Here is a 25,702-nt window from a genome sequence, read left to right on the forward strand (position 1 = left end):
GATTATAGCCATACTTAAAAAGTGCCCTATTGACATATTATCCCTCCACCTGTTACCTATATTCCAAATTTCATTTTAAGTTAATACACTTCCTTCTTAATTACTCGTACTAATCCTACACAATATTTTTTACCTTACGTGTTAAAAGGTAGAACTATTTATTCATTTAATACAACTCCTCACGTGTTAAAAGGTAGAACTATCTATACTTCTCACGTGTTAAAAAGTAGAATTATCTATTCATTTAATACAACTCTTATTAAAGGATTATGTGATTAATTATATAGAGTAAAACAATCAATAAGCGACAAAGGGAATATTTATAGAATCCATTACAGAGATTTGTAAAAAGCCCATAAAAGAATATCCAAACCCAGAGATGGAATAAAGGAAAAATGCAATTAGGGGTTGTTGATTTGGTGTCAAAATAAGAATGGACCCAACTCCAAGAAGCAAGGGTATCTCCAATGGAAAGCCCTAGATTACACAAATACTCTCTCTCTCTCTTCTGTCATACTTCCCATAATTTCAGTGGCTACTTACCCTCCCCTTACATGACGTGATTCAGTTTTCCCTTTTTTTTTTTTTACCACCAAAAATATTTATTTTCAATTAATAAATATCTCTAATTTTAATAAATATTAAAAAAAAATTAATTAATAAAATAACTCGGCGAAATTAAAAACCCTAAACTAGGAAACCAAACCCCCTCTCTCTTTTCTCCAGCCACTGTCTGTAATAACTAAATCTCACCATCAGATTCAATCTCTGCCGTCACTCTTCCTTAATCCAACGGCTCAGATTTCTCCTCTTCTCGTGCTTATCATTCCCCCTTCTTTCTCTCACTTTCTCTCTCCTCACTCCTTACACACTTCCTCTTTCTCTCTCTTAAATTCACAACAATGGCGATAAACCTTTTTCTAGGGATTTTTCGATCTCCCCCCAACATTTAACCTAATTTTCTCTCTCCCCCTTTTTTGATTTTCCCCCAAATTCAAGCTCAAATTCGCTATTTAAAAACCTCAACTTTTAATTTTTTTGTGGGTATTGATTGTTGTTGGAAGTGGATGGAATGATAACGGAGAGTTATTCAAAGATGAGTTCAGAAGTTGGAGTTCGATCGATCGATTATGGCGATGAATTAGTAGGAAAAGAGTTAGGGATTCTTCTTCGGGAAAGGGAAAGGGATATGGAAAGAGGGTTTGACATTTTCCGAAGTCCGTCGGCGCCGCCGACCGTCGACGGTTCATCCATCGCCGGAGGTTTGAACAGAGAAGTGACGGAAGAAGAGCTGAGGTCTGATCCAGCTTACATTAATTACTACTATTCCAATGTCAATTTAAACCCTAGGTTACCGCCGCCATTGTTGTCCAAGGAAGATTGGAGGTATGCGCAGCGGTGGGGCGGTGGTGGGCCTGGGCCTGGGCCCGGGCTTGGTGGGATTGGTGATAGAAGGAAGGTTAGCAATAATAATAATAATAATGGAAATAATATTAGAGGTGAAGAGTTTAATGGAAATAATAATAATAATAATAATAATAATAATAATAATAATGGTAGTAATAATTATAATGATGGTAATGGTAATGGTGATATTAATAATATAAATGGGGGAAATTCATTGTTTTCCAAAGGGTTTAATGGGCAGAAAGAGGATGAGAATGGCCAGAATGAATGGAGTGGTGTTGGGTTGCCTGGGTTAGGGTTAGGAAGTAGGCAGAAAAGCATTGCTGAAATTTTCCAGGTAATTTTTAATACTTTTTGTATGATTTAATTGATTTATGATGTAAAAATTTAGGGTTTATGTTAGATTTATGTTTGGAAGACTTAGTTACTTCACATGTAGGTCAAAGATTTTGTTTTTATTGGGTTGTGTTTTTTTGGAAATTATTGATTGGATGTTTTTGTTTATCTTAAGTTGGTAGGATTAGAATGTTCACTTCTTGGTGTACTGTGTATTTCATGTTTAGGGAATGTTGAATGTTAATAGTGGTAGTTTTTAATCCAACAGTTGAGGATAGAAAATATCCCTTTTTGGTTGTTTGGATTTATTTTATGTCTATTCTAAAGCATATATTGTTTATTTTTATTTTTAATAGAAAGATCTGATTAGTCAAATAATTTATGGGCTTTGTGAGGGTTGGTGTTGAAAAAGGCTAAACATTTTAGCTATGATTTTATTTGTGTATTTCTGTGTGTAACTGTTTTGAGAATTTGGCGGATTAGGAGAGAGCTACATAATCTATAGGAAAGATTTGATTGAGTGTATTAATGTCTTAGATGGGTTGTTTTCAAAGCTATATTTACAACAGCAATATGGTCAGATTTCAATTCAATTTGATAATCTTGGTGTGATAACGGATGGTTGTTTTCGGTGACTTGTTTGGGGTTTGAATTGGCTTTATGGCTTATACTCACTTGTTGAGTCCTGTTACATGATCACAATTTATGTTTCAAATTAAATGCTTAAACTGGATTTGTTGAAGTTCTTATTCTGATGTGGAGATTGGTTTATAAAACAGGATGATCTGATTAACTCCAACTCTTCTGCAAGAATTCCTTCTCGTCCTGCTAGCCGCAATGCTTTTGATGAGAGCATTGCAACCTCCGAGGCTCAATTGGCTCCTATGTCCTCAACCGATGCTATGCGCGTCGGTGGGAATATCCAAGGCATTTCAGCAGCCCACAACGGTGATGGTTCAGCTTCTCTTAGTTATGCTTCTGCTCTGGGTGCTTCCCTGTCAAGAAGCACCACACCTGATCCTCAGCTCATAGCCAGAGCTCCTAGTCCTAGGATCCCCACAGCTGGTGAAGGGAGGGTTAACTCTATGGAGAAAAGAAGCATCAACAGTCCTAGTTCTCTGCACGGTACTTCAAATGGCCCACATGCTGCTGGGGATCTTGTCGCTGCTTTGTCTGGCATGAGTTTAACATCTGATCCTCAGATGGAGGAGGAGAGGCAAATGAGGTCGCAATTTCAGCGTGGGATTGGTGACCAACGAAACCTTTACAATTTACATGGTGAACATAATCATGTTAAACAGAACTCTCACTTGAATTCTGCTGAATACAATCCTTTCCAGCAGCAGTCTTTTTCCCATCCAGCTAAAGGTTCATATTCCACCAAGGGAAAAGGTAGTGGTCTTGGAATGGATCAAAACTATTACTTGAGGTCTGATGGATTTGACCGCAGTCCAAACTCACCTTCTAATTTTCACAGTGTTGGTAGCCCAAGCTCGGCCATTCCAAATTACAGTCTAAGTGGGCACAATATCAATCCTGCATTGGCGTCAATGATGGCAGGTCAGCTTGGCAGTGGAGCGTTGCCACCTTTGTTTGAAAATGCTGCTGCTTCAGCCATTGGTGTGGGTGGCTTGGATTCCAGAGCATTGGGAGGTGGTGTATCTTCACGAGTAAACCTGATGGCTGCAGCCGCAGAACTGCAAAATCTCAACAGAGGGGGGAGTCAATCCCAATTGGACCCCTTATATTTGCACTACTTAACATCAAATGATTGTACTGCTGCTCAGCTCGCGGCTCTGAATGACCCTTCCATTGACGGGGGCAATTCTTACATGGATTTGCTAGCTCTTCAGAAAGCTTATTTGGGAACATTGCTGTCTCCCCAGAAATCAGAGTGTGGTTGGCCTTACCTTGGTAAATCTGCCGGAATGAATCATGGTTATTATGGCAATCCAGCTTTTGGGATTAACACAGCTTATGCTGGAAACCATCTGTCAAATTCACTTATGCCCAACTCTCCTGTTGGACCTGGTAGTCCTTTGAGACATGGTGAGAGGAATATGAGAATGCCTTCTGGGATGAGGAACTTAGCTGCAGGCATGATGGGGAATTGGCGATCAGAAACTGGTGGCTTTATGGAGCATAGTTTTGGTTCTTCACTGCTTGACGAATTTAAAAGCAACAAGACTAAATGTTTTGAGCTCTCTGAAATTGCTGATCACGTGGTTGAGTTCAGGTATGTAATTTGTGTGTTTCTTTGCAATTTCTATCTCCATTTGGTATCTTCTCATTGCTTAACTTGCTTGCTTGATTTTTGCAGTGCTGATCAATATGGGAGTCGCTTTATCCAGCAGAAACTTGAAACAGCCTCAATAGAGGAGAAGAACATGGTTTTCCATGAAATAATCCCGCAAGCTTTGTCTCTGATGACAGATGTATTTGGTAACTATGTGATCCAAAAGGTAAACATGACTTATTATTTGTTTGATTCTATTTCTCGACTCTAAATCCTGTAGAAATGTGTGAATAACTTTAGTATTATTGTCAATTGCTTTCTTTGCAGTTTTTTGAGCATGGAACTGCATCCCAAATTAGAGAATTGGCTGATAAGCTCACTGGTCATGTTTTAACACTAAGCCTGCAAATGTATGGCTGTAGAGTAATCCAGAAGGTACTGTTTACACTATTTTGTTGGATTATTCTTTGTCCCCCCTCAAATATAAGTTTCAAAAACTTTTGACCTCAAACGTAAGTTTCGTAATGTATAGCTCTCCTCTTTCGTCTCGAAAGTATGTTTCAAAACTTTTGGCCTTCTGATAATGTTGCTCTTGCAAATATATGTTTCCCATGAAATTTTGTGCTCTCACTAGATGATGCTATTTAGGGATAGTAGTCGTATTACCTGTATTTCTATGCTGTTCTTTCTTGATTGTTATATTTCCATAATAATGACCTTAAGGAAAAAACAAGAGTAGGGCAAAGTTTTATTATCAAGTTTTGCGCCATCCTTCTATGATGTCTTGACTTTGATACCTTTTCATGCTTAACAGGCTATTGAAGTTGTTGATTTGGACCAGCAGAAGAAGATGGTTGTGGAACTTGATGGCCAAGTGATGCGCTGTGTACGTGATCAAAATGGAAATCATGTCATTCAAAAGTGCATTGAGTGTATTCCTGAAGATGCTATCCAGTTCATCATATCAACTTTCTACGATCAAGTTGTGACTTTATCAACCCATCCATATGGGTGTCGAGTCATCCAGGTTTAGTAATACTACCAGTTTTGTAATTTCTTATTGATCAAAATATTTTGCAGCTGCTAAGCTGATGTTAGTGGGAGATAATGTGAATCTTAACTGGTTAATTTTGATTTACAGAGAGTTCTAGAACACTGCAATGATGCAAAAACTCAACGTATAGTGATGGAGGAGATCATGCAGTCTGTTTGCATGTTGGCACAGGATCAGTATGGAAATTATGTTGTCCAGGTTTGTCATGGGTTACTAATTATTTCAGTGATGAGCTATATACTTCTGTAAATATTATTGCCAGGTTTTTCAATTAAGTCCCAGCTATCTTTTAGGCTTTAGGAATTGATGATAGCCCTCTGCTCAGCAGGTGCTGATCATGGCAGAAAATTATTGTAGTCTTATGAGTAGGTGTGAATGAATACTGTTGTTACCATGCTTTTGTTCATAACTTGTGTCACTATATAGTCTCTGTTAAAGTTTGCCCCATACTATTTTTGGTTGTGGGGAACCACAACTTTACTCTCACAATACACCACCACTTTCTCTCTCATCAGTTTCTTTCAACCATAAACTGGAAAAAGTAACTTTACCCCTATGGGTCAAACAAAAGGGGACGGAGTAATGCACGTGTGCAATCTATAGAAGGTGAAGACATGTTTATGGTGTTTAGGGATATGGCATTACTCGCATACATGGTCAAAATTTAGCTCATAATACTCAGGCAGAATTACACTGTTGCCAATTTTTAAAGAGCTAACTCAATCTATTTTTTTGCTGCTCTTTTATTAGGGGTTTGTGTGTGGGGGGGGGGGTAGATTGGTGGTGGTGAACTTCCTTTAAATTGAGTTAAATAACCTATGCGGATGACCAACTTCTTCTCCTGATAATATGCAACTATAGTTGTGCTAGTACCTTGTAGTTCATTGTAGGATGTGACAATTTGGGCAGTCTAGGTCGGATTAAATTGCTCTCCCCTTATTATGCCAATCTTCTCTTCTTATTGGCCAACTGCCGAAAACCCTTAGATAACCTACATATTTTCTCATTTTTTAGAGTGTTGACGTACAGTGTAGTTCCAAATATTGGTTGCATGGGCATTTGGGATATTTATAGTTGGTGACAAGTTGAAGGCTGATTACTTTAGGGATTATAGGAGTGTTAAAATTTGGAAAGGGTGTCTTAAGACTTTGTGATAGTTGAAGTATCTGCAAAATGAGGGTGATTTGTTTACCTGTTTGTTTATCTGCTACTTTGCTTGGTAACACAATGTGATTTGTACATGCTATTAAGCTTTCGTTGGCACGTTCATTGCAAAACTATGTTGACCTTTTAAATGTTTTTACAGCATGTACTGGAGCATGGAAAGCCGCATGAACGCTCTGCTATAATAGTCAAGTTGACTGGGAAGATAGTTCAAATGAGTCAGCAAAAATTTGCTTCCAATGTGATAGAAAAATGCCTCTCATTTGGGGATGTAACAGAGCGTCGTAACATGGTGAATGAAATGCTTGGAGCTACCGATGATAACGAGCCGCTTCAGGTTCTTCTACTGCCCTCCCACTTCATATTGAATGTCTTCCACTTTATAGAATATTGAGATTGTTACCTTTTTAAATTCAAGCCTACCACCTTTTTAAATTGATAATCAATTGTTACTTTGTCTAAGTAGCTTGTTGTGTATTAGCTTCTACGTGTATCTTTTTCTTTCCTTTTTTTTTTTTTTTTTTTTTGTGTGTGTGTGTGTGTGTGTTTGAATTATTAATTCAGTACCATGACATACATCAAATTGTTGTCATTCTTGAGGCTCCTGTTTGTCCAGAAGTTGGGGTTGGTTAGATGTATTTTTCTTTATTGAGTATTTACCAGGATAACAGAATACAAGAATAGAACCATTTGTTTAATGGATGGCCCTCTCTGCATGGAGTGAGATGATTCTGGCCCCGTCACTTTGTGTTCAGGGTTCATCCTTACCGGTCACCACCTATATAGAATGCAATAAGTTTTATTTTTGAGCAATATCTACGTCATATTAATGCTCAGATTCCTTTTTCCATGATTTATTTATTTTATAATCGCAGCTTGTTCTGGAATTAGAATCTACATTCACAAGCATGATGGCAGTACTTTTAACTGTTTTATTATTAGTTTACGTTTGGTGTTTTAGAAATTATAGTTTATTGAATTTCATGTTACACTAATGAAATTTACATGTTTGTTTTGCTTCAACACCCCCCCCCCCTCTTTTTTTTTCCCATGAAAAAAAAATCCTGAAAAATCTGTATGCATTAGTGTGCCAACTTTTCAGATCGCATAAAATCTAGTTTGAGGGTGGCAACTTGTTGGATTTTAGCTTGTTTTATGGCCGTGTATTCTTGCTCACTAAACTACCACCCTTCTCCAGGATTGTCCGCAATCTGAGCGATATCACCCACCCTACCCTACAATCTTGTTAGTCTTTTGATAATTGGCATGACTTTTATCTAGAAATTCTAGACAGTATATAGCAATATCACTGGGAGTGTTCTATGTTTTTATTTAGCTAGTGTTTAATGTGCAGTCATCAGAGAATTCCCCTGGATCATAAAAATTGGTATGACAATAATTATTTGATAGAACAAGCAATAAATGCCTTTAAAACAAAGAGCTGAGATTGAATGTAAAGGCATGCAGATGGTACCTTGCCTGAACCCCTGGGTGGATTTTTGATCTTGTCCCCCGGTTTAATAGGGAAGCAATGATAAAATGATCTACGTGTAGCTGACTTGATGCTGAATCTGATCTTGCCTAAATTGGTGAAAACATCTTTGTTTATTATTACAAAATTCATAAGGTTGGGAAATAGGTTGCAGGTGCTATTGCCTGTGTAGTTTCATAACTATGTATACAGATTGAGTCGAGACAGGCAGAGAATAGAGTGGGTGAGTTTGAGGTTCTTTCATTTTTTCCTTTTTCAAGAAGGAGTGGGGGAGGATCATAGGGAAAGCTTTATTGCTCTTTACCAAAAGTTGTGCATGAGAAGGAAAATGTTGTCGGATAAAGCTCTCCTTCACGAGGGTTTGGGGCAATGGAGAACAGCTAAAGGGTGGAGAGCTTGAGAATTTTGTTTTATCTCAATTGACATGTTTCGCATTTTTGGATGTCAGACCATCCAGCTGTTTGCATGAGATTTTGCCACTTACAGCATCATATATTGATTTTGTAATACTTTGCTGCATTTATGGGACCGTTTTTTTAATAGATAATTGCATTGTGGCATACCAGTTGGCACAACCTATTTTTTGAATCATGTATCGTGCAGAACTTGTTAACTCCAGTCTCAGTCAGAATCTGTTCAGGATTGTGAATTGATATGTGCCAAGTAGTTACTTTGTTTATATCCTTTTATGTGTCAAAATGTATAATTTCCTTGTTGATTTGTAATGGTTATTTGAAACTATGTATCTTTCTTTTACCTTTTTCTCTTGGTTTGAGCATTACATTCACCAGTCTTCTAGAGAGGGTAGTCAAGACATGGTTTTTATGCGAATTTCTTTTTCTGTTGTTTAGGTGATGATGAAGGATCAGTTTGCAAACTATGTTGTACAGAAAGTGCTGGAAACTTGTGATGACCAGCAACTTGAAGTGATCCTCTCACGAATAAAGAATCATCTGAATGCACTGAAGAAGTATACATATGGAAAGCATATTGTTGCTCGTGTTGAGAAACTTGTTGCAGCTGGAGGTAAATACATTTACTTTATATTTATGATGTGTAAGCTTAATTGTTAGTGGCATCATAATAGCTTTTGCTTTGTAATTCCTTGGAGTAGTAAAACCCTTTTTATTTATAATGTGGTAAATTTTTTATGATTGATCTAAGTATCATGCGAATCAAGTGTGTATTTGAAATTATTATCCCATAGTCCCATACCCGTACATGACTCTTTTGCGGATGTAAGGTGAACTACTACGTAATTTTCATGACTTACTTTGGATTCTTATTTTTTTGTATGTGTTTTTTGCAGAGAGGAGAATCAGTTTGCAGACTCCCTACCCTGCTCCGATGGCATAGAAGAGAAAGGTGCTGTACAGCTAACCGAGGCTAGTTTGAACGTGGCTCTCTACCCTTTGTTTTGTTTTATGCCTGCCGGTAGCTCCTGTCTATTTATTTAGGTTGGACTGAGAGCTGAATGAAAAATAAAAGCTGGTTGTACTTGTAAACCTGTAAATTGTAGCGTTTTTTGTTTCCTGAGGATATATACCTAGAAAAACAGGTTAGGTTGAGGCTCAAATGGTACAAGATACCTGATGCCCCTCCCCCCTTGCCGAGAGAGTAAAATTTACTGTACAAGTTTCGAGGGTGTATAGAGAAAGCTAGTGGTCGTGGAGGTGGTAAATTTGTGACTTGTGACTGTACAGAATGTTGCTAGCTGCAGAAAGAGAGCCTTTGTGTTAGAGTTGAGGCTATAAGTTTTCCTTTTGGTGTATCAGATGGATAATTCCTTCTTTGAAAGAACAATTTTCTCATATGATTGAGCTTTCCTGTTTTCTTTTGTTTGTCATTCAATTTGTTCATTTAAGTGAGGCTTTTTTGTTACATTCCCCCTGACAAACTTCATGCTTTGGGTCTCTCACTCAGTCTCTTCATCTTTTAAAGCTGGTTGGTACGTTTATTTTTTTGTCAAAGTCAAATAAAATCATTTCAGATTTTCAATATTAGAATTAGAGTCCAGTTAATTATGACATAACTTGGTAGATAGCCAAATAAGTAGTGGTGATAGCAAATAGTCCCAATAAATAAGTCTTGACTACTGTTGGCTCATTAAGGAGTTTTATGAGTATGTCAAACACTAATAATGAATACTACGGGCCTGTGTTGTTCAGCTTAATTTTAATTAAGTTCAACTCGGCTCCTATCAGTTCAGTTCCTAATTTCCTTCTCAGTTCGGTTAACTTTAACTCCAATCAATTCAGCTCAATTTAGTAAATCAAAATGGTCCTACTACTACACTAAACTTTTTTGGACAGGTGAAATCATGCATGTCCTATAGTTGATTGATGTGAAAGCCATGTCTTTGCCAAAAACTTGCATAGAATCTTGTGCTTAACGGAACTTCTTAATGAAAAAGGCATACTATACTGTCTACAGTGTATAGTCTATAGTTCTATACTTCATGTTGAGCCTCACTTGCACAAAAAAGTTGTGATTTACACAAAATTTCAGATGACAAGTTCAATGGCTACAACGAAATTGTACTTTAAATTGTTGGTAATGGTGGACAACCTAATCTGTTGATTTATAGTAATCTGTTAATTTTTGAATTTATTTGGTTTTGGAAATAATTTTTTATGACATATTCCATATTAATTTCTTAAATAATCATGATATTGGAACGGAAGATTACTATATGGATTAAGTTCACTCTCATAAGGAGTCCCAACAATAATGAAACAAACTTGAAACAATTAAAAGATTCGTGATATGTCATGTATTTACCGAAATTTAATTTAAAACACACAACACTAGAGTATATGCAGTACAAGCCGAAACCTCCAAAATTTCTAAAAAAGCATGGATATTAGCTTTTAATTTTGAAATTTTTTGACTTTTTTCACCCGGAAATAAAAATTGCCGAAATGTTTACCATCGTCCCTAATACCCTCCGACAGTCCAATTAGCTGGGTGGAACCATCCAATTTGCCTTTAAACGACCAATTTATCGATTTACAACTTGCACCGATTACATTAAATCAAGCTTACCACGAACATTTATGAGAACATATAATCATCATATATGGATCCAAACGGCATCATATGACCCCCGAGACGTATCTCCTAAAATATCGATGCTTTTCGACACCAGGTCCCGAAACATTCGAAATTTCTCAAAAATCATGGATATTAGCGTTCAATTTTAGAATTTTTTGACATTTTTTCGTCCGGATATAAAATTGACGAAATGTTTACCATAGTCCCAAATATCCTCTGGGAGTCAAATTGCCTGAGTGGAACCATCCAATTTGTCTTTAAACGACCAATTTATTGGTTTACAACTTACACCAATTTAATTAATTCAAGTCTACCACGGACATTTATGACTTCAAATAAAGATCATATATGGTTTTAAACAAGATTCTATGACCCCGAGATGTATTCCCTAGAATTTCAAAACTTTTCAACACCGGGCCCCGAAAATTTGAAAAATTCTCAAAAAGCGTGGATATAACCTTCAATTTTTGAATTTTTTAACTTATTTTCGCCCATAAATAAAAATTGCCGATATGTTTACCATGGTCTCTAATATCCTCCGGGAATCCAATTGGGTGGTTAGAACCATCCAATTTTCCTTTAAACGACCAAATTATTGGTTTACAACTTGCATCAATTTAATTAACTCAAGCCTACTATGAACAATTATGACAACAAATAATGACCATATATGGTTCCAAACGGCATTATATGACTCCTAGATGTATCCCCTGTAATTTCAAGACTTTTCAACACCAGGTCATGAAACCTCAAAATTTCTCAAAAAGTGTGGATAATAATAGCCTTCAATTTTGGAATTTTTTTACTTTTTTTTGCCCGGAAATGAAAATTGCCGAAATATTTACTATGGTCCCTAATACCCTCTGGGAGTCCAATTGGTTGAGTGGAACCATCCAATTTGCCTTTAAACGACCAATTTACCGATTTACAACTTGCACCGATTTCATTAATTCAAGTCTATCACGAACATTTACGACAACATATAATGATCATATATGGTTCCAAAAGGCATTATATGACTCCGAGATGTATCCCCAAAAATCTCAAGCCTTTTCGACACTGGGCCCCCGAAACCTTCAAAATTTCTCAAAAACCATATATATTAGCTTTTAATTTTGGAATTGTTTTACTTTTTTTTGCCCGGAAATAAAACTGCCAAATTTTTTTCCCATGGTCCCTAATACCCTCTGGGAGTCCAATTGGGTGAGTGGAACCATCCAATTTTCCTTTAAACGACTAATAATCTACCGATTTACAACTTGCACCGATTTCATTAATTCAAGCCTACCAAGAATATTTATGAAAACGTATAATGATCATTTATGGTTCTAAACGACATTATATGACCTCGAGATATATCTCTTAAAATCTCAAGCCTTTTCGACACCTGGCCCATAGATCTCAAAAATTTCTCAAAAAACGTGGATATTAGCTTTTTATTTTGGAATTTTTTGACTTTTTTTTTGCCTGAAAATAAAAATTGTTGAAATGTTTAACATAGTCCCAAATACCCTCCGAGAGTTCTATTGGGTGGGTGAAACCATCCAATTTGCCTTTAAACGACCAATTTACCGGTTTACAACTTGCACCGATTTCATTAATTCAAGCCTACCACGAACATTTATGAAAACATATAATAATCATTTATGGTTCCAAACGGCATAATATGACCCCAATATATATCCCCTAAAATCTCATTTCTTTACGACATCGACCCATGAAATCTTCGAAACTTCTAAAAAAGCATGTATATTAATTAGCCTTCAATTTTGGATTTTTTTGACTTTTTTTCACACGGAAATAATAATTACCGAAATGTTTACCATGGTCCCTAATACACCACGGGAGTCCAATTGGGTGGGTGGAACCATCCATTTTTCCTTTAAACGACCAATTGACCGGTTTACAACTTGCACCGATTTCATCAACTCAAGCCTACCACGAACATTTATGACAACAAATAATTATCATATATGGTTCCAAACGACATTATATGTCCCCGAGATGTATTCCCTAGAATTTCAAGACTTTTAGACAGACTCCAAATTTCTCAAAAAGCGTGGATAGTTGCCTTCAATTTTTGAATTTTTTTATTTTTGTTCGCTTCAAAATAAAAATTGTTGAAATGTTTACCATGGGTCCATTTTACCCTCCCGGAGTCTAATTGGTAGGTGAAACCACCCAATTTACCTTTAAACGACCTATTTACCGGTTTAAAACTTACACTGATTTCATTAATTCAAGCCAACCACGAACATTTATGACAACTTATAATGATCATATATAGTTCCAAAAGGCATTATATGACCCCGAGATGTATCCCCTAAAATTTTAAAGCTTTTCGACAACGGGCCCCGAAATCTCCAAAATTTCTCAAAAGGCGTGGATATTAGCCTTCAATTTTGGATTTTTTTTTTTTTTTTTTTTTTTTTTTTTACTTTTTTCACCCGAAAAATTAAATTGACGAATAACTTACCATGGTCTCTAATACCCTCCGGGAGTCACATTGGGTTGGCGGAACCATCCAATTTGCCTTTAAACAACAAATTTACTGATTTACAACTTGCACCGATATCATTAACTCAAGCCTTCCACGAACATATATGACAACATTTAATAATCATATATGGTTAAAACGGCATTATATGAGACCAAGATGTATTGCCTGTAATTTAAAGACCTTTCTACTCAAAGTCCCGAAACCTTCAAAATTTCGCAAATAGCGTGGGTATTAGTCTTAATTTGGGATTTTTTTTAAATTTTTTTCGCTCGTAAATAAAAATTGCCGAAATGTTTATGATCCCTAATATCCTCCAAGAGTCCAATTGGGTGGGTGGAACCATCCAATTTGCCTTTAAACAACTAATTTACCGGTTTACAACTTGCACATATTTCATTAACTCAAGCCCAACACGAACATTTATGACAACATATAATGATCATATATGGTTCTAAACGACATTATTTTACCCCTAGATTTATCCCTCAAAATCTCAAGTATTTTCGACACTGGGCCTCGAAACCTCCAAAATTTCTCAAAAAGCGTGGATATTAGCCTTAAATTTTGAAGTTTTTTGATTTTTTTTAGCCTATAAATAAAAATTGTCGTAATGTTTACCATGGTCTCTAATAATTTTCGGGATTCCAATTAAACTGGTGGAACCATCCTATTTGTCTTTATATGGTGAATTTAATGATTTACAACTTGCACCTATTTCATTAACTCAAGTCTACCATGAACATTGATGACAACATATAATGATTATTTATGGTTTTAAACATTATTAAATTACCCATATATGTATCCCCTAAAATTTCAAAGTTTTTCGACACCGAGCACCGAAACCCCAAAAATTTCTCAAATAGCATGGATATTAGCCTTTTGGAATTTTTTTACTTTTTTTTTCGCCCAAAAATAAAAATTGCCGAAATGTTTTTCATGGTTCCTAATGCCCTCCGGTAGTTCAATTAGGTGGGTGGAACAATCCAACTTGCAATTAAACGACTAATTTACCGATTTACAACTTGCATTTATTTCATTAACTCAAGCATACAACGAACATTTATGACAACATATAATGGTGATTTATGGTTTCAAACATCATTATATGACCCCGAGATGTGTCTAATAAATCTCATTTCTTTTCGACACCTAGCTCCGAAACCTTCGAAATTTCTCAAAAGCGTGGATATTAGCCTTTAATTTAGGAATTTTTTGAATTTTTTTCGCCCGAAAATAAAATTTGCGAAAATTTTTACCATGGTACCAAATACCCTTTGGTGGTCCAATTGGGTGGGTGGAACCATCCAATTTGCCTTTAAACGACAAATTTACCGGTTTACAACTTGCACCGATTTCATTAACTCAAGCCTACAACGAACATTTATGACAACAAATAATATAATGATCACATATGCTTCAAAACGACATTATATGACCCTGAGATGTATTCTTTAGAATTTCCTAACTTTTAGAAACCAGGCTCCGAAAACTCCAAAATTTCTCAAAAAAGTGAGATATTAGCCTTCAAATTTTCAATTTACTGACTTTTTTTCGCCTGTAAATAAAAATTGCCGAAATGTTAACCATGGTCCCGAATACCCTCTGGGAGTCCAATTGTGTGGGTGGAACCATTCAATTGCCTTTAAACAGCCTATTTACCAGTTTACAATTTGCACCGATTTTATTAACTCAACCTTACCACGAACATTTAGGAAAACATATAATGATCATGGTTCCAAACGGCATTATATGAACCCGAGACGTAATCCTAAAATTTCAAGGCTTTTTGGTACCGGACCTCAAAATCTCTAAAATTTCTCAACAAGCAAGTATCTTTAGACCCTTTAATTTTTGAATTTTTTTACTTTTTTTCGTCCGAAAAAAAATTGCTAAAATGTTTACCATGGTCCCAAATACCCTTCAGGAGGCCAATAGGATAAGTGGAACCATCCAATTTGCCTTTAAACGACCAATTTACCAGTTTTCAACTTGCACCGATTTCATGAACTCAAGCCTACCACGAACATTTATAACAACATATAATGATTATATACGGTTCCAAACGGCATTATATGACCCAGAAATGTATCCGCGAATTCTTAAGGCTTTTCGACACCGGGCCTCGAAACCTCAAATATTACTTAAAAAGCGTGGATAGATATTATTCAATTTTGGAAATTTTTTTAATTATTTTCACCCGCAAATAAAAAATTTCCGAAATATTTACCATGGTCCCTAATATCCTCTGGGCTTCCATCCAATTGGGTGGGTGGAACTATCCAATTTGCCTTTAAAGGACTAATTTACCGGTGTACAACTTGCGCTGATTTCATTAACTCAAGCCTAACATGAACATTTATGACAACATATAATGATCATATATGGTTCCAAATGACATTATATGACCCTGAGATGTATTCCCTACAATTTTAATACTTTTCGACATCGAGCCTAAAACCTCCAAAATTTTGCAAAATACGTGGATAATACGCTTCAATTTTGGAATTTTTTGACTTTTATTCGTCCGAAAATAAAAATTGTCGTTATGTTTAAAATGGTCCCTAATTTCAAGGTATACAACTTGCACTGATTTATTAACTCAATTCTACCACGTATATTTATAACAACAAATAATGATCATATATGGTTCCAAACAACATTTTATGACTCCGAAATGTATTCCCTAAAATTTCAAGACTGTTCGACACCGTACCTAGAAGCCTCAAAAATTTCTCAAAAAGCGTGGATATAAACCTTCAATTTTGGAATTTTTGACTTTGTTTTCTACTGGAAATAAAAATAGCCTAAATTTTTACCATGATCCTTAATACCCTCCGGGAGTCCATTGGGTGGGTGTATCCATCTAATTTTTCTTTAAACGACCAATTTACCAGTTTACAACTTGCACCGATTTCATTAAATCAAGCCTACCAAAAACATTTAGGACAATATATAATGATCATATTTGGTTCCAAACGGCATTATATGACCCCGAGATGTATCCCATAGAATTTCAAGACTCTTACACCGGGTCCTAAAACCTCTAAAATTTCTCAAAAAGTGTGGATATTAGACTTCAATTTTGGAATTTTTTGACTTTTTTTTAGCCCGAAAATAAAAATTGCCGATTTTTTTTTTCATGGTCCCTAATACCCTCCAAGAGTCCAAGTAGGTTGGAGGAACCATCCTATTTGCCTTAAAACGGCCAATTTAATTACCGGTTTACAACTTGCACGTATTTCATTAACTCAACTCTACTACGAACATTTATGACAACATATAATGAGCATATATGGTTCCAAACGACATTATATGACCCTGAGATGTATCCCATAGAATTTCAAGAATTTTTCGACACCGGGCCTCGAAACCTCCAAAATTTCTCAAAAAGCGTGGATATTAGCCTTCAATTTTGGAATTTTTTTGACTTTTTTTCGCCCACCAATAAAAATTGCCGAAAATTTTACCATAGATCCTAATACCTTCCGGGAGTCCAATTGGGTATTTGGAACCATTCAATTTGCTTTTAAACGGTCAATTTACCGGTTTACAACTTGCACCGATTTACCGGTTTACAACGACCAATATAATTAACTTGCACCGAACCTGAATTTTAACGAAATTGATCCTAACCCGTATTAACCTGTCTAAACCCGAATTTAACATGACTTTTTACGAACCTGACCTGAATTTAACCAACCCGTTCTTAACCCGACCCGAATTAAACCCAACCTGTTACAAATCCTATCCGAAATCAACTCGACTTGTTATTGACCTGACCCAAATTCAACCCAAATTGTTATTTACTCGACCCGAATTTTACCGTACCTATTACTTACCCAACTCAAAAATTCAACCTAATCTGTTACTAACCCGACTCGAAATCAACACGATTTGTTATTGACCTGACCTGAATTCAACCCGAATTTTTCCTGACCCAATTTTAAATCACCTTAAATTCAATTTAGACCACCTTATTATTGTTGATTAAAGCGTTTTGTCTTGGGAGCCCAAGTCGGTTCAGGCCAGCAAAAGAAAGGAGCATCATCCTCAAATTTAAGAGTTAAATATAGTATATATTTGTTATATGGTCAAAGGAGATAATTATCTTCCTAAATTATAGACTATAGTTCCCTAATATATTGCCATTTATATTATAGTCAAAGGAAATAATTAGCTTGATAAAAATGATAATTATCTATTTACAATTAGTTGAACCTGACATGATTGTAACCTGCAAATTTTATTGACTTGAACATAACCCGACTTGAATCCGAGAATGACCTAACTCAAAAATGACCCAACCTAATTATAACCCTCAAATTATTGACTTGAACCCGAGAATTACCAGACTTGAAAATGACGTGACCTGATTATAATCCGCAAATTATTGACTTGAACCGAACCCGACTCAAATCCGAGAATGACCCAACCTGATTCTAACCCGCAAATTATTGACTTGAACCGAACCCGATAATTACCCTAACCCGTTTTAACCCGTGAAAACCCGAATTAAACCCGACTTATTGTTCACCCTACTCGAGTGTAACCCGACCCAAACCCAATAAGAAGTATGACCCGGCGTGACCCGACTCATGCATGACTCAACCCAAACCCGACCCACATAGGTTATGGAATTTATATGAATTGACCCGACCCGAGTTGACCCGACTCACTCTTACCCGACCCAAACCCGACCTGTTTACCCAAATCAATCAAATATATAATATAAGAAAAAATATATTTTATACTAGAGTGTTCCTGTGCAATATGCACGAGATATATTTTATATTAGAAGCAATCAAATATATAATATAAGAAAAAATATACTGTATTTCAAATAGGAAAGTTGATTTGATGTAGTAACTTAAGCCATGTTTTTTTAGAGTTGTTGTGGTCTGATCTGCTTTATAATGCTCTGTTCAAATCTGCTCTATTAAGTATATATGTATAAGTAATCTGCCGACACATGTTCTGCTCTATTGAAATCTAATATTCTCTGCTTTGCTCAGAAACTAAAAAAAACAGGGCTGGCTCTTATATGTAGGTGCTACTTTGTTAAATCTATAGAGGTTACCCGTTATGTGTTATAGGGGTTACTTAGTTAGTATCATACTGTCTATTTTTTTTTATCCTGCAAGTAGCTATTCAGTGAGGCTAGTCGCGCAAATAGCGTGCTGCTTAATATTTTTTGTTTTGATGACTATGAAAGTGTAGGTGTGTTAAATCTATAGAGGTTACATATTATGTGTTATAGGGGTTACATAGTTAGTGTCATAGGTCTATTTTTGCTCCTTTGCAAGTAGCTATTCGGTGAGACCAGTCGAGCAAATAGCGTGTTGTACTTTTTTTTTTTGATGATTAGCGGAGTGGAAATAGTTTGTAGGATAGTCCCCAAAAAAATATGCATATAATCGAAGGCCTGGGAATTTAGAGTGCTATGTTGTTGATAAAGGACTTGTGCATATCTGTGCTAATGCACGACATGTATTATACGCGAAAGAAAATATAAAAAAGTGAAATGTTAGTACTGTTTAAAAAAAGTGAATTTTTATTAATTATTGCAATTTCTTGAAAAAATACTTAAAAAAAAGTGCAGTGGGATGAGTAATTATTATCTTAAGTTAAAAAAAAAAAAATAATATAGTGGGATGGGTACTTGGGTAGTTATTGGTTTGTAAAAAAGTAAAATTTTTAAAAAAGAAAAAAACTCAAATGCATGAGATTTGAGTATTGGTGATTTGAAGGGTTGTGGTGAATTGACTCTATAATTATATATAAGATTTCTTACTATTGTGAGTATGAGTGAAAGTTAATTTATATTCCAGACTCCAGAGTAGTAACATTTTTCCAATTTCCCATTTTACTCCCCATTAAATGATCGGGGGTGAACATTTTTCCAAATTTCTATTTCCAAATTTCTATTATATCAAAGCAACAAGACTACTCTAGTGTAAATGTATAACTACCAATGATAAATGTCAAACTAAATACTCGTTCCCCATTATCAAGTTGATTGCGCAAATCATGCTCCACTTAATAAAGTACCGACAATAACATGATTGATCAAGTATTACCAAAAAAGGAAATAATTGAGAAAAATATCAACTAACGTAAAAACAAAAAAAAAATGAAAATGAAAATGGTGAAAAATAATAATTGTACGAGTATAAATTTTTATTCATTTTTAATCTGACAGAAAAAAATTTAAGGTAGCATTCTTCCACGTGAGGTCCCTATCCATAGATTACGACCTCTTCTCTCAATTTTCTCTCTCCTCAAAATTTTCCCCCAAAATTTAATTAAATTTTGCCAACAAAATCAAACAATTCTCAAGTAAGCAACTTTCTCTTCTTGTTCTTTTCATTTCACTTTATACTCTCTTCTTCTTCTTCTTCTTTCTTAAACATTCTATCAAATTTATTTCTGGGTTTTGAATTTGATGAATGTTTAAGAAATCTAGTGATTTTGAATTGAAAGTTTGAATCTTTCTTCTTTGTTTCACCCCTTTGTTGATTTTGATTGTTGAAACACAGTAAAAGGGGTGGAATTTGAGGAGAGAGAGAAAATGGAAGATCATTGGGAAATGGGTTTGCCATCATTTGAAGATCTAACACCATTATCACAATCTTTGATCTCCCCAGAACTTGCTTTAGCATTTGGGATAACCCCAGATAACACTCGAGCTCAATTTGATCTAAATCGGGCGATGCACGACAACTGTTCGACGTTTTGCCCAAGTGAAGAAAATATTGAATCTTTGAGTTTGAGGTTGTTTTCTGGCAGAAATGATTTTGAGTGTTCTAATAGAATGAAAAGGGGTGATTGTTTTATGACTGATGAGGTGAATTCTGGGTCCAAAGATGATAATGGTGATGAAAACGGGCTTAATCGGGCCGTCAAACGACCCAGATTAGTTTGGACTCCTCAGCTTCATAAGAGGTTTGTTGATGTAATTGAGCATCTGGGAATTGACAAGGCTGTTCCTAAGACTATTATGGAGATGATGAATGTAGAAGGGTTAACTAGAGAAAATGTTGCTAGTCACTTGCAGAAGTACAGGCTGTATTTGAAGAGAATGGAAGGGCACTCAAGTGATGGTCATTCAACTCCTAGACGGGACTCGGCCATGTTCGATTGCGACGGGTTCGGGTCCATGTCAATGCCACCACAGTCACAGCCTTTACAGCAGCAGCCACAACAATGCAGTTCACTGCCTTTGATGCCAATGCCAATGCCAATGCCGATGCCGATGGTGGGGCCGCCTCCGGGCTCGTATGGATTCGGACATTTGGGGTTGCCTGTGGCCAGTTCTGCTACTCCTGGATACTGTGGGCTGGAATCTGGTGCCTACAACATGTTCTGGAATAGGCAGCGAGGTTGATTGTTTTGTTCAATTTTGATAAAAAGTATAGTGTGATTGATGATGGGTTGATGAACTAATTTGTAGTATTTGCTTTGAATCCTTTCCCATAATCACTAGCTGTCCAGTAAGTATTTGGAGTCAAAATTGCCACATATGTATCACTCTTTATATTTTAATAAAAATTTTCACACGGTTAGTTATGTGAGTCCAGTTCAGTATGTTTTTTTTTCAATGGTTAATCTGTAATGCTGGCTCATCTATACTGTTGTTTCAAAAGCAAGGGTGCTTTAGTTGAGCCACCAAAATTGTGCTTGTACATGTACTTCGTTGATCATAATCTACCAAACAATTGCTTGAACTCTTCACATGGAGATCATATTGTGCATAGTTGTGATATTGATAATTTCTGTTACTTGTTCATTCGAGCTCATTTATTGGTGGAGTTTAAAAAGTGTGTGCTCAATTAGTTGTTTTTGTTGTTTTTAATTTTAATTTTCTGTGCAGCTGAATCATCTTCCTCTGAATTTCTGAAACACTAAACTATTAGAGCAATAAACATGTAGATCATGATGTGTTGTATCATCAGTTGCATTCTTGTGTGAATGAAGAATGAAACCATATACTAGTTTTGTGCACTGTGTAGCAAATAAGCATGGCTAGTTTTGTGCAGTGTCACTAATCTATCATTTACAATTCTTGAGAAGTTCATATCTCTGCTAGAAATTGGCAAATAAGGATTGATATCTGACATTTGTGGACTAGTTTTTATTTTTTCACAGCTGTGTTTTACTCTAACCTTCTACCTTTTAATATTGTGCTGTTAGAGCTTTACTGATAGTGGTTGGTTTCTCACCAGAATTGTTTTTAAGGCAATAGTAACGACTCGTGATCAAATTTTGTCTGATAATTATATGTCTTTATCTCTTGAATACAACTATAGTGGATGGAGAGGCTGTATGAGTGTGGTAAAATACATGAGGAGACTACTTGAAGTGCTCACTTTAGGGAAGACGGGTCGTATACCATTTGGTGATATGCTTCTGCTAAAAATGGAAATATTACCTCTCAGGTCAGAGTTTTCTTATGTTCAGACTACATACATTATGTAATGCCAGAGATTTAACACTTTAGCAGGTTTCCACCCCTCGGCAGAGATGTTGTGTTTGTACTTCATCTTTATTTAAATGCATTGTTTCTACATCCACACTTGCCATCTTCAATTGTTTATATTCTTTTCATTGTATAAATTGTACTAGTATTGTTAGAAAACTTTGACCTAAATGCAGAACAGATAGTGAAAGACTAATGGTGAACAAGTAACACAAATCTTATAACAATGAAATAGTAATTCATCAAATAACCCCTATGGTACTATGTTCCGGTCTTCAATTTGAAATGGACATAGAAATACAGACCAATATAAAAAAAATCCCACAACAAATAGACGAAATAGTAGAATGTTTTAAGCCCTCTGCTGCATAAATTCAAGTAGGAGGACAAAAGGTAATCACATACCTAGGAGCCTTGCAAGTCTTAAGCCCAGTTTTCTCATCAAAGGGATGACTGTAAGACCTGGGGCAAACCGTCTTAAACAACCTCCCAAACACCGTTGGCTGACACTTCTCCGCCCTAGAAAAATCTCCTGTGCAGCAAAACCTAGGAAAACCAGTCGCTAAACAAGGACTCTTACACCCCACAACCTTCTCTTGTGTCTTAACCACCAATGCAGCAGGACAATACATGTTCAAGTTCACCTCACACGCAGCGACCCCACAACCTCCCATCATCTCCCTCCTGACAAGGGGAACCATAGAGACAGGGAGATTGAACCCATCAACGGTGCTAACATCATAAAAATGAAGCGGGGAAGCAGGGGTACCGAAGGTCATTTCTACCACGGTGGCAGGGGGTTTACCGCCAATGCCCTTGCATTGTAGTAGGCCATTGCAGTCACCAGTTTGACAAGCGCCAATGCCTGTATGTCTATCAAAATCACAACCTTGCCTTGCCCATACTCTGCCTGACCAGTTATGAGAGACTCGAAGGAACTGTCGTCGGCCTGAATGCAAGCAAAACCCGCCTCCTAGAGGTGTATTCTGACCGCCGGTTGCTAGTATTCCCGGCCATATGGTGGTGTTGCAGTTATTCATTATTATTAGTTGAACGGCATCTGCCAAAAATCAAGCACTACATTATTAGTAAAGGAAAATTAAAAATTACTATCAGCAAAATATAATGGAAGAGAATAACCTGTAAAAGAGAAGAGGAGAGACAGAATTAAGAAATGAATCGGAAATGCCATTTTTTTTTTTTTTACTCTTGGTGATGTTTAGATTTGGAATGTAAAATTTGGTGAAACAAAGAGAGACTATATAAAAAGGAGGGTAAAACGGTTAGTGGAAGAGTGGGCAACGGTTTATTTCATTAACTTCCCCATTACTTTGATTATTTCTTCCGATCCACTCTTATTTTTAATTTTTTTTTTCATGTTTATATCTCAAAATTAAGCATATTTAAAAGTTCTTCATCAACATAAATTATCAATATACTGCAAATTTGCAAAAAGTAGGAAATTATGCAGTACTATGTACTTTGTACTTTTTTAATTGGTCAAAATCTAAACATAATTACAAAATCTTACAATCAAGCAAGACAAATTCTACTGTAAGATGATCTCATTTCATAAGATGAAAAATGTCATTTTATTTCATAAGAAAAGTCATTGTTAGTTATAAAGAACGCCCCTATGACCTTGAAAAAGTTACCATTTTTTACATCTATCTCGCACAAGAATTAACATATAAGAAAACACCATAAAAGCAGGCTAGGCTATTGCATATTTGCATTAACAGTTTAACACTATTATATGTCAAAAAAGAAAAAGTTTAACACTATGATCAAACCTCTAATTTATATACTAAGTCCATGGAGGATGAACAAATTCCCTCTATAAGTAATTGTCCTTGGCTCAGCCCCAACGCACCACAAATGTCCCTGCAACTCTAGCGTTTTGTTCATCCCAGCAGTTTCCCATACAAACTTAAACAATCCAAGAGCTCGATCCAATTGCTTTATCCCGCTCCAAACCATTCTCTCTTCCGATGATGTCAACAATTTCCCCATGCACAAGCATAACCTATCCTTCTCACCAATCTCATATAACCCGCCAGACACCTCTACCTCCATGTCTCGTACACTCTCATGAAGATAGTATCTTACAAGTGTAAACAAACATTGTGACGAGTGACCCAATGTCTTCAAAAGTTTCTTATGAACTAAGCTTTCATGATGTTGCACTTCCTTGAACCCGATATCTCTATCAACTAACACATCTTTAATCTGAATTAGCCCTTCTTTCATCACCTTGAGCTTTGACACATGGAATGATAATCCTTCCTCTCTTCTTAAATTATCAATGAGGTCATTGAACATTTCAAGGACCTCTTCCCACTTCCGTGATGATGGAGATACAGCTGATTTATATGGCTTCGGCCTCATCCATGAAGAAGCATCCTCATCTTGGCGACAAGCTGTTTCAGCTAAGAAATTTAAACAAGTAGTAACAATTTGCTGACCCATAAATGTGGCCTTGCTAGGTGTCTCAGAATCCAAAAACATCATCTCTCTTTTCAGTCCCTCCAAAATTTCTTCAAGTGCACCCGTAAAAATCCTGTGCTGTGCAACCTGTGGGCATATGGTAAATCGGACTGTCTTCCTTTGTTGCGCAGAGACGTCCAGATAGTTGCAAACTTTGGTGAGGTTATTCACAAGCAAAGGCTCCCTCTCAACTGGGTTGGTAAAACAAACAGGTGGACTGCATTTTCTACCTGCCATTGCAACCCTCACATTCTTCATCAGTTCTTCTTGTACTGATGGATGCCCAAGAAAAGCTCTGGCAAGCGCCTTAAATCGGAGCATCCTATTAAGAAGGCGTTCATCTCTGACAGTTGAATTGTCATTGACATCCACTAACCTTCCATCAACCAAATCCACATTCTTCAGCAATTTGGACAATTTAATCAGCCTCGGAAACACGTCGTCGTACCATCCAAGAGGTAAGCTTTCTTCACTCACTGGTACTGAACAATACTGAAGTGCTGCATTCAAATACAGTGGTACACTTTGCCCGGTTCTGATGACATACTTTGGACTACATACATGAAAAAAGTCCTGTACAAATTTACAAGCTACAAAATTGTGCCTCATTTCCTTTAAACAAGAATTCATACAACCTCATTTCTATTCATTGATCTTACCTGCAAGAGATCAAAGACCACAACTCAATACCAATAATCCACCATCTATCTAGTAAAGGCGCTAAATCGGCGTATTATGCCTCAAAGAGAAAGATGCATTTGTCATTTTGTCCAAAAGATAACAAATTAAAGCCATCTATTTACAAACACACAAGGAAAAAACTCTATATGAACACACATTGTACAAATTTACGAACTGTGGCGGATTCAGGATTTCTAACTAGGGGTAAAATCGAACATGGCGACATTATTTCAAAACAAACAATTGAAAAAATTCATTTACTATAACATTCAAAATGTCATAAACAATCACATTACAATCTAAAATGTACACAAACTTGAAATACTTGCACCACACTAACCAATTCAAGTTCATATTGATAAATAAATTCAATAACTTTTGAACCCAAACCAACATAACTAATCAATTAATCAAACTAATCCAAGGTAAAGTTCACATTTTTCATAATTTTATGCAATTACAAATTTGAATCATTAAAGAGAAGAATTAATTACTGATCTCAGTGAATTACTACTACCTTATTGCTGCGCCGCCGGAATCAACACTTCTCCGCCGGAAAACGCTGCTCCTCCGCCGGTAATCGGAGAAAGAGAACAAGAAGAGAAAGAAACTTAAGAAAGTAATAATTATAGTGAAAAATATTAGCGGTTTACATAACCCAAACAAACCGCTGAAACCCGGCGTTTTGAGATATTTCACCCGAACCAAACCCTAATTAAAAACTTCGGGTTATTAATTTTTTTAAATTGGCCTAAAACCGGTTTACTCGGTAAACCTTGTGTTAATCAATGCAAAAGAACCGAATCAGCCGG

At 36.2% G+C, this 25,702-nt stretch overlaps 4 protein-coding genes across 5 annotated transcripts; 2 read left to right on the forward strand and 2 right to left on the reverse strand.

Annotated features, from left to right (window-relative positions):
* Positions 1-637: 637 nt before the first annotated feature.
* LOC110733317 (pumilio homolog 1-like) lies at positions 638-9,524 on the forward strand. Its single transcript, XM_021913338.1, has 9 exons — positions 638-1,744; positions 2,523-3,979; positions 4,064-4,205; positions 4,307-4,414; positions 4,794-5,006; positions 5,121-5,231; positions 6,340-6,534; positions 8,541-8,715; positions 8,999-9,524. The coding sequence occupies exons 1-9, from the start codon at positions 1,073-1,075 to the stop codon at positions 9,043-9,045; spliced, it is 3,120 nt and encodes a 1,039-aa protein (XP_021769030.1). The 5' UTR covers positions 638-1,072; the 3' UTR covers positions 9,046-9,524.
* Positions 9,525-19,417: 9,893 nt separating this feature from the next.
* LOC110733318 (transcription factor PCL1-like) lies at positions 19,418-20,977 on the forward strand. Its single transcript, XM_021913339.1, has one exon. The coding sequence runs from the start codon at positions 19,815-19,817 to the stop codon at positions 20,628-20,630; it is 816 nt and encodes a 271-aa protein (XP_021769031.1). The 5' UTR covers positions 19,418-19,814; the 3' UTR covers positions 20,631-20,977.
* A 944-nt stretch (positions 20,978-21,921) lies between these two features.
* LOC110733324 (thaumatin-like protein) lies at positions 21,922-22,779 on the reverse strand. The gene has a single exon (XM_021913346.1). The coding sequence runs from the start codon at positions 22,760-22,762 to the stop codon at positions 22,097-22,099; it is 666 nt and encodes a 221-aa protein (XP_021769038.1). The 5' UTR covers positions 22,763-22,779; the 3' UTR covers positions 21,922-22,096.
* On the reverse strand, positions 22,690-25,682 carry LOC110733323. Of its 2 annotated transcripts, XM_021913343.1 has the most exons (3): positions 25,408-25,681; positions 23,516-24,868; positions 22,690-22,782 (listed from the first exon to the last, which is right to left on the reverse strand). In XM_021913343.1, the coding sequence occupies exon 2, from the start codon at positions 24,837-24,839 to the stop codon at positions 23,523-23,525; it is 1,317 nt and encodes a 438-aa protein (XP_021769035.1). In that variant the 5' UTR covers positions 24,840-24,868; positions 25,408-25,681; the 3' UTR covers positions 22,690-22,782; positions 23,516-23,522. The 2 variants fall into 2 exon arrangements, with proteins under 2 accessions (XP_021769035.1, XP_021769037.1); XM_021913345.1 differs by lacking the exon at positions 22,690-22,782 and having other exon boundaries at positions 23,429-24,868; positions 25,405-25,682.
* Positions 25,683-25,702: the final 20 nt, after the last annotated feature.

The sequence above is a fragment of the Chenopodium quinoa genome, unplaced genomic scaffold (genome assembly GCF_001683475.1).
Source record: "Chenopodium quinoa cultivar QQ74 unplaced genomic scaffold, ASM168347v1, whole genome shotgun sequence".
In the NCBI taxonomy this organism is placed as follows: Eukaryota; Viridiplantae; Streptophyta; class Magnoliopsida; order Caryophyllales; family Amaranthaceae; genus Chenopodium; species Chenopodium quinoa.

Coding starts and splice junctions, on each gene's coding strand:
- LOC110733317 (XM_021913338.1), top strand. CDS start 1,073: ATGATAACGGAGAGTTATTCAAAGATGAGTTCAGAAGTTGGAGTTCGA. Junction 4,206..4,306: donor GTAACTATGTGATCCAAAAG/GTAAACATGACT, acceptor CTTTCTTTGCAG/TTTTTTGAGCATGGAACTGC. Junction 5,007..5,120: donor ATGGGTGTCGAGTCATCCAG/GTTTAGTAATAC, acceptor TTTGATTTACAG/AGAGTTCTAGAACACTGCAA.
- LOC110733318 (XM_021913339.1), top strand. CDS start 19,815: ATGGAAGATCATTGGGAAATGGGTTTGCCATCATTTGAAGATCTAACA.
- LOC110733324 (XM_021913346.1), bottom strand. CDS start 22,762: ATGAATAACTGCAACACCACCATATGGCCGGGAATACTAGCAACCGGC.
- LOC110733323 (XM_021913343.1), bottom strand. CDS start 24,839: ATGAATTCTTGTTTAAAGGAAATGAGGCACAATTTTGTAGCTTGTAAA.